Source organism: Rhinopithecus bieti, unplaced genomic scaffold (assembly GCF_001698545.2).
Source record: "Rhinopithecus bieti isolate Rb0 unplaced genomic scaffold, ASM169854v2 scaffold_27781, whole genome shotgun sequence".
Taxonomy (NCBI): Eukaryota; Metazoa; Chordata; class Mammalia; order Primates; family Cercopithecidae; genus Rhinopithecus; species Rhinopithecus bieti.
This window is the reverse complement of record NW_016812388.1, coordinates 561007-569760: the sequence shown is the minus strand read 5'-3', so window position 1 is coordinate 569760 and position 8754 is coordinate 561007. Positions and strand designations below refer to the sequence as shown.

The 8754-nt window shown below is 47.1% G+C and overlaps 1 protein-coding gene across 1 annotated transcript in view; it reads left to right on the top strand.

Annotated features, from left to right (window-relative positions):
- Positions 1-535: 535 nt before the first annotated feature.
- LOC108544825 (transient receptor potential cation channel subfamily M member 7) overlaps positions 536-8754 on the top strand; it is a 55525-nt gene continuing 47306 nt past the window's right edge. Inside the window, exon 1 of the mRNA XM_017896180.1 lies at positions 536-1575. Coding sequence (XP_017751669.1) covers positions 1389-1575 — 187 coding nt within the window. The 5' untranslated portion in view covers positions 536-1388. The remainder of the gene's footprint in view (positions 1576-8754) is intronic.

Sequence of the window (8754 nt, the reverse complement as noted above, 5' to 3'; positions counted from 1 at the left end):
CCAAGGCTGACAATTTAGTGTGACACATATATTAAAACATTTTTAAGCCTTGGTTCTGTTGCATCTGCCAGATGGGGAAGAAATACACAATACCTGAAGATTGTTCACAAGCTGGGGGAACCAGTGGGTGGATTCGTTTTTTTCTGAGAGAAGATCCTACTTCAGTGAATTGTGCGTCATAATGTTTGAGAGGCAATACTTATGGTGAGTGAAAGAAGCTAGACCGAAAAAAAAGGTGCGTGTTGCATGATTCCCGTATATAAAACTTTAGCATGTGCAAACTTATCTGTACTGAAAGTAGATACGTAGTTGATAAGGGATTTGATGGAGAGGGAGTGGACACAGGGATTACGAAGGTGGGGAGGAAACTTAGAGGTGAATATGTTCATTTGATTATGATTTCATGGGTGCAAAGTTATGTCAAAACATCAGATTGGACATATAATTACATGCAGTTTGTCATGTCAATTATTTTAAAATAAAGTTTTTAAAAAAGAGATAAGATAGAGTCAGATCGCTGAGGGTCAGATTGAAGAACTCTCGAAGTCTTCTGGAGCAGAAAGATGTTAAAGCAGTTTTAAGAAAACCAAACTGATTGTGGTTTTCCCAGTAGATAAAGAATACTATTTAGTAAACCATTGCTAATAGCCAAACCTGGGCTTGTGTGATAGCAAAATAAATGGAAAGGTGGATAGGTACATATTACATCCAGGGAATAACCCAGTCTCTGGTCCAGAAGGTGCGGTGTATGCGTGTTATGTGGGTGATTGTCTCCGGAGGGAAAAAGACAGTCTCATAGTTAAACCAAGAAGAATATTTACCGGCAGCAACAGGAGAGGCTAGAGGAGGAACATGATCGGGGTAAGAAGATGATTTTGCATTCTGGACAGGAGAGAGTAACATTTAAAGCCTCTACCCGCTCTGAAGCACAGAGAGTGTGTTGCGACACTAGAGTTTGCTGGAGCGGGTCGGCACTGCCCAGGCCTGGTGAGCGGAATGAGCCCACACAGCAACTCCAAACAGCATCCGGAAGCCTGCAACCTTAACCCTCAACCTCCGATTCCCCAAGTTCCACTCTCATAGTTGAGGCAGATGTTTGTCCAGGTCCTGCCTAGGTATCCAACGGATATACGGCGTGAACACCCCACCACTTTTGGGGAACCCGGAGGCGGTCGGCGTGGGGGCGCGCTCCTGCCCGGCGCGTACGCGCGGCGCGCAGGGAGGCGGCCTGGAAGCGAGGGAGCGCGCGCCCTTCACGTGACCCGACCCGCGGGCGGCGACGCACGCGCCGCGCGGCTCACGTGGTCCGTCCCCAGCCCCGTCGCCGGCGGAGGCGGGCGCGGGCGCGTCCCTGTGGCCAGTCACCCGGAGGAGTTGGTCGCACAATTATGAAAGACTCGGCTTCTGCTGCTAGCGCCGGAGCTGAGTTAGTTCTGAGAAGGTTTCCCTGGGCGTTCCTTGTCCGGCGGCCTCTGCTGCCGCCTCCGGAGACGCTTCCCGATAGATGGCTACAGGCCGCGGAGGAGGAGGAGGTGGAGTTGCTGCCCTTCCGGAGTCCGCCCCGTGAGGAGAATGGTACTGGACCCACGCAGGCCCGGGCAGGGAATGGTCCTGGGGTTGCGGGCGGTAAAGGAGAGACTTGGCAGGCAAGTTTGTAGGGAGCTGCGTTCCATGCGGCGAAGGACCCCCGAATTGTCTTGAGGCTTCCGGATTTGTCCTCGCGGGACTGGTGTGCAGTTCGTTCGGGGGTGAGGGGCGGGAGCAGGTAGCAAGACCGACGCGACACTTCTTTTCGGGAATCCCCTGAGCCGAGACTCGGCTCCCAGCGAGGGCCTCTCGAGGCGGCAGAGGCGCGAGCCGGGGACTACTTGGCTGGGCTGAACTGAGCGGCCGCAGCGCGCCCGACGCAGCGCTCAGCCTTCAAGCCCCGCATCTCCTGGGAGCACGGTCCTCCTGGCGCCAGTTGCTGGCAGATACGGGAGCCAAATGCTCTGTTCAAGTTCTGCATGGAAAAAGGGAGGGAGGGCTGGAAGGGTGCAAAAAGGGGGTAGAGGACACGCGTTTGGAGCAGTGCCTTGTTTGCTGTGCAGCGGATACTCTACAGGTACATTTCCTTTTTGGAGCCAAAACGGAGGGATTTGACAATATTGATAGTAGATCTTTTTTCTTTAGCAAGAATTAAGGATTTTGGTGGCTGGGGGGAGACTTTGTGGGGACCAAGACGATGTCCTGTCAGTCAGGATTTAAGTCGAACTACTTCATCCATTGCCACAGAGAACGGCTGATCGTGTTTTAACCCAAAAGGTGCGGAATGGAGAGAGGGAGGCGGTGCATTGCAGCTTCCGATAGAGCTTTTTGTTTTTGGATATCAGGAACCAGTTTTGAAGATTTCTTAAAAAGAAAGTCATTTACATCAGGGACATGAAGAGCAGAGTAGGTATTTTTGATCAGTACTTGAATTTAATATTAATAGGCTTTGTGCAAACAACTCTCCCTCTGCTGGAGTCTGGCAAGTTTGCTTTTCACTGGATGCTATTCAAGTGCCATACAACACTGAAATAAGAGTTTTACTTAAACCACAAATGTATTAATACTTTGAACAATGTATCTTCTACTATTTTCCACCTTATTCTTTTTGTTTGTTTGTTTGTTTTGAGACAGGGTCTCACTCTGTCGCCCAGGCTGGAGTGCAGTGGTGCGATCTCTGCTCACTGCAACCTCTGTCTCCCGGGTTCAAGCGATTCTCCTGCCGCAGGCTCCTGAGTAGCTGGAACTGTAGCCACCATGCCCGGCTAATTTTTGCATTTTTAGTAGAGATGGGGTTTCACCATGTTTGACAGGCTGGTCTCTAAAAACTGACCTCAGGTGATCCACCCACCGCAGCTTCCGAAAGTGCTAGGATTACAGGTGTGAACCACCGCGCCAGGCCAACATGGGAGATTTCAAACATGCGAAGATATGTTGTAGAATAAACTACCATATATACCCATTGGCCAGTTTCAACAGCTTCAGCCATGTGAATTTTATTTCTTCTATTACTCCTCCTGTTTTTCCTCAATGGGATAATTTTAAAGCAAATCCCAGACAAGTGTCATTTATGGATACTTTATTGTGTTTATGTCTAAAAGACAAGGACTTTTAACATAACTACAATGTTATTATCACACCTAAAAATGAATAATTGCTTAATATTAAATATTCAGTGTATTTCCCTGATTGTCTCATGTTTTAGTCAGTTGATTTGTTTGAATCAGGTTACAAATAATTCTGCACATAGCATTTGGTTGGTAACTCTTTCAGTCTCTAGTACCTTCTCTCTTGGGGTGTGGGGGTGTCGTTTACCATTTATTTGTTGAAAAAAAAAAACCCCATCATTTGCCTTGTAGAATTTCCATCAGTTTGGATTTTGTTGAATGCATCCCTGTCGTGTAACATGTTTCTTTCTCCTCTGTATTTTTTTTCTTTTTTCTTTTTTGAGGCGGGGTCTCACTTTGTTGCCCAGCCTGAGTGCAGTGTAGTGATCTCGGCTGACTGCAACCTCCGCCTCCTGGGTTCAAGTGATTCTTCTGCCTCAGCCTCCCAAGTAGCTGGGACTACAGGTGCGAGCCACCACACCTGGCTAATTTTTGTATTTTTAGTGGAGACGGGGTTTCACCATATTGGCCAGGGTGGTCTTGAACTCCTGACTTCTGGTGATCCGCCTGCCTCGCCTCCCAAAGTGTTGGGATTGCAGGTATGCCCCACTTTGCCCGGTCTTTCCTCTTTATTTCCTGTGAACTGGTAGTTCGTCTAAAGACTTGATCAGTAGCCAGGCGTGGTGGCGCTCGCCTGTAATACCAGCTACTCAGGGGGCTAAGGCAGGAAAGTAGTTTGAACCTGGGAGGTGGAGGTTGCAGTGAGCGGACATCGTGCCACTGCACTCCAGCCTGGGTTACAGAGTGAGACTCCGTCTCAAAAAAAAAAAAAAAAAAAAAGAACTTGATCAGGCAGGGCGCGGTAATCCCTGCACTTTGGGAGGCAGCAACAGGCTGATCACGGATCACTTGAGGTCAGGAGTTCAAAACCAGCCTGGCCAACATGGTGAAACCCCATCTCTCCTAAAAATACAAAAAATTAGCTGGGCATCGTGATGGGCGCCTATAATCCCAGCTACTCGTGAGGCTGAGGCAGGAGAATCTCTTGAACTTGGAGGCAGAGGTTGCAGTGAGCCAAGATCGTGCCATTCTCTCCAGCCTGGGTGAGATTCTGTCTCAAAAAAAAAAAAGAGACTTGATCAGATTCTAGTTACATGCTTTGACAATACTCATAGATAGTACTAGGTACTTTTTGTTGCATTACATTAAGAGGCACATACTGTCTTTGTTTTTTGAGATGGAGTCTTGCTCTTTTTTTGTTGTTGTTTGTTTTGTTTTGTTTTGTTTTTTTAGGATAGAGTCTTGCTCTTGTTGCCCAGACTGGAGTGCCTGGCTTACTGCAACCTCTGCCTCCCTGGTTCAAGCGATTCTGCTGCCCCAGCCTTCGGAAGCTGGGATTAGGGGCATCTGCCACCATGCCTGGCTAATTTTTGTATTTTTAGTAGAGACAGGGTTTGCCATGTTGGCCAGGCTGGTCTCGAACTCCTGACCTCAGGCGATCCATCCACCTTGGCCTCCCAAAGTGTTAGGATTATAGGCGTGAGCCACTGCACCTGGCTTTTTTTTTTTTTTTTTTTTTTTTGAGGCGGAAGTCTCGCTCTGTCCCCAGACTGGAGTTGCACGTGGCCGGACTCTCGCTCACTGCAAAGCTCCGCCCTCCTGGTGTCCGCCATTCTCCTGCCTCGCTCCCGAGGTAGCTGGGATAAGGCGCCCGCCACCTCGCCGCTCGTTTTTGTTATTTCTTTTTTAGTAGAGACGGGGTTTCACGTGTTAGCCAGGAATTGCTCGATCCTGACCTCGTGACCGCCGCTCGGCTCCCAGTGTTGCTGGCATTACAGGCTGAGCCACGCGCCCGGCCCTTTTTTTTTTTTTTTTAATGTTAAGATTGACCATGTGGATTGGTTGCTGTGTGCCTGATCTCTTCTGTTGTGAAGTACCCATAAGTTATTATTCTCATGTTTTTGTAGTAGCCATTGTAGTTTGTAATTGATCTATTATTCATTCTGCGGTTTCTTTTCTCCTTTCTTTTGGGAATCTTTCAACATATAGTAATTGCGTTTTTTTTTTTAAGTGACTGCCTGTAAATGTCTCCTTTAAGTTAGGTCCTGGGTCAGGGTGCAGTTGCTCTTGCTGCTATAATCCTAGCAGCTTGAGATCTGAGGCGGGGTTGAGATTCCCTTGGCCAGGAGTACAGACTAGCCTGGGAAAGATGGTGTAACCGTCCATTCCAAAAAAAAAAAAAAAAATAGCTGCATGGTGATGTGTCACCTGGGTCCCGGCCTCCTTGGGATGGCTGAGGTGGAGGATGGCTTTGAGTTGCGTGAGCCTGAGATCAATGCCACTGCACAGCAGCCTGTGTAGCAGAACCTACCTGTCTCAAAAAAAAAAAAAAAAAAAAGTTGGTACCAAGGAGCAACACATTCAGTGGTTGAGGTAGGTTAGTTTAGGACATAAGCATTACTCGACTATGAAGATTTTTTTTTTTGTTTTTTGAGACAGAGCTCTGTCGCCCAGGCTGGAGTGCAGTGGCGCAATCTCGGCTCACTGCAAGCTCCACCAATCTCGGCTCACTGCAAGCTCCACCTCCTGGGTTCACGCCATTCTCCTGCCTCAGCCTCCAAAGTAGCTGGGAATCTCGGCTCACTGCAAACTCCACCTCCTGGGTTCACGCCATTCTCCTGCCTCAGCCTCCAAAGTAGCTGGGAATCTCGGCTCACTGCAAACTCCACCTCCTGGGTTCACGCCATTCTCCTGCCTCAGCCTCCCGAGTAGCTGGGACTACAGGAGCCCGCCACCACGCCCAGCTAATTTTTTTGTATTGTTAGTAGAGACAGGTTTCACCGCGTTAGCCAGGATGGTCTCTATCTCCTGACCTCGTGATCTGCTCACCTCGACCTCCCAAAGCGCTGGGATTACAGGCATGAGCCACCGTGCCCGGCCTGACTGTGGGGATTTTTAACTGAGTCATTTATGTGAATCAATAAAAAGAACTTAATATGGGTGTCACTTTTAGATGGTGCTTTTGCAATTATTAGATTAGCTGAATGTGAATGCAGTATTTGACTTGGAGAATTGGACCTCTTGTACTTTATAAAAATATGATTAGGCCGGGCGCGGTGGCTCAAGCCTGTAATCCCAGCACTTTGGGAGGCCGAGACGGGCGGATCACGAGGTCAGGAGATCGAGACCATCCTGGTTAACACGGTGAAACCCCGTCTCTACTAAAAATACAAAAACTAGCCGGGCGAAGTGGTGGGCGCCTGTAGTCCCAGCTACTCGGGAGGCTGAGGCAGGAGAATGGCGTAAACTCGGGAGGCGGAGCTTGCAGTGAGCTGAGATCTGGCCACTGCACTCCAGTCCGGGCGACAGAGCGAGACTCCGCCTCAAAAAAAAAAAAAAAAAAAAAAAAAAAAAAAAAAATATGATTAGTTCTAATTTAAATTGTTAGTTCTTTTAGAGATTTTGTTGACTGTTTGGTGCAGTTAATTTTGAATTTAGAAAATTGCTCTGGTTTTTTTTTTTTTTTTTTTTTTTTTTTGAGGCAGAGTTTCGCTCTTGTTGCCCAGGCTGGAGTGCAATGGTGCGATCTTGGCTCACTGCAACCTTCGCCTCCTGGGTTCAAGCGATTCTCCTGCCTCAGCCTCCCAAGTAGCTGGGATTACAGGCATGCACCACAACGCCCAGGTAATTTTTATATTTTTAGTAGAGATGGGGTTTCACCATGTTGGCCAGGCTAGTCTCTGTCTCCTGACCTCATGCTCTGGATTTTTTTAACCTGTTTTTCTAGTAGTGTGTATTTAGTTTTCTGATCATGTAGAGGTTTTAGAACCCTGTTAAAGGAATTTTGGTGTGTGGAGGTAAGCAGTTTTTTGAAGTTGGTAAGTCAAGACTTGAGTCTTGACATATTTTTTCCAGGTCACGGTCTTCTTTTTTTTTTTTTTTTTGAGACTGAGTTTTGCTCTTTCGCCCAGGCTGGAGTGCGGTGGTGTGATGTCGGCTCACGGCAAATCTCTGTCTTCCGGTTTCAAGAGATTTTTCTGCCTCACCCTCTGGAGTAGCTGGGATTACCGGTGCCTACCACCATGCCCAACTAAGTTTTGTATTTTTAGTAGAAATGGGGTGTCACCATGTTGGCCAGGCTGGTCTCTTAACTCCTGACCTCATCATCCACCCACCCATGATAGGCCTCCCAAAGTGCTGGGATTACAGGTGTGAGCCACCGCCTGTTACAGTCTTTTGTGAGCATCACTGTTATCTTCTCAATCTGTAAAAGACAGATGATAACCTTTTCTCTACTTGACCTAAGGAGCAATATTAGGGTTACTTAGGATTCGCAATATTAGGATTAAAGTCTGTGAAACGCTGTTTACCGCTCTTACCATTGGGTAAACATGTCAATAACGTAACACCTTAACTATCCAATGGCCAGACTTCTGGAAACCTTAACCTTTGGAAACCAAGCTCCTTGTGGAAAGTGAGCAGAAAGCTTTTGAGCTAAGTCATCAATAATATAGCAACCTTGAGACAGAGTTCACTGATTGAGAAATATGTGCAAAGTGAAATTTAACAGGCTTAGTTTTCTGCTTTCTGCAGGCAGTTTGGTAGTACACTGGAGATGACAGGAGGAAAGTTACCTGAGAAGCAGACTATTACTATTAGGAGGACACTGGAGAAACATAATTAGACTAGAAAGATAGGGCTATACATTACTCTTTAGTATATGAACTGATAGTCTTCCTAGTCTAATTTATCATACCCATTACCCGGAAGATACTCTAGACTAAGAGAAGTATGTAACAGGCTTTAGGCAAATTTTTGCATTAGCTAACGTGTCAGCATTTAGTTGTGGCCATTGCTCTGAATGCTTTATATATATACATATACATATATATATATATATTTTGAGACAGAGTCTCGGTCACCCAGGCTGAAGTGCATGGCATGATCACAGCTCACTGCAATCTCCGCCTCCCGGGTTCAAGTGATTCTCCTGTCTCAGCCTCCTGAGTAGCTGGGATTACAGGCGTGTGCCACCATGCCTGGCTAATTTTTGTATTTTTAGTAGAGTCGGAGTTTCAGCATGTTGGTCAGGCTGGTCTTGAACTCCTGACCTTGTGATTCACCCACCTCAGCCTCCCAAAGTGCTGGGATTACAGGTGTGAGCCACCTCACCTGGCACTTTACATATATTAATCCCTCAGGAAAACTCTGTGAAGTCAATACTGTTTTCTCCATTATTTATGTATAAAGAGCAGAGAATCAAAAATCACTTGCCAGCGGTTGCAAGGCTAAAAGTGGTAGAGTAGGTATTGACCTGCCAAACTATAGAAACTTGGAGAAGACCTTTGATATTCAGGGACGTGTATATTTATAAGACCTCAGATGACAGATGTTATGTCAAGTTTAAAAAGTTAAGGTTCTTTTTAAAAAAGTTATAACTTCCATCCTGGCTAACACGGTGAAACCCCGTCTCTACTAAAAATACAAAAACTAGCCGGGCAAAGTGGCGGGCGCCTGTAGTCCCAGCTACTCGGGGGGCTGAGGCAGGAGAATGGCATAAACCTGGGAGGCAGAGCTTGCAGTGAGCTGAGATCCGGCCACTGCACTCCAGCCCCGGCAA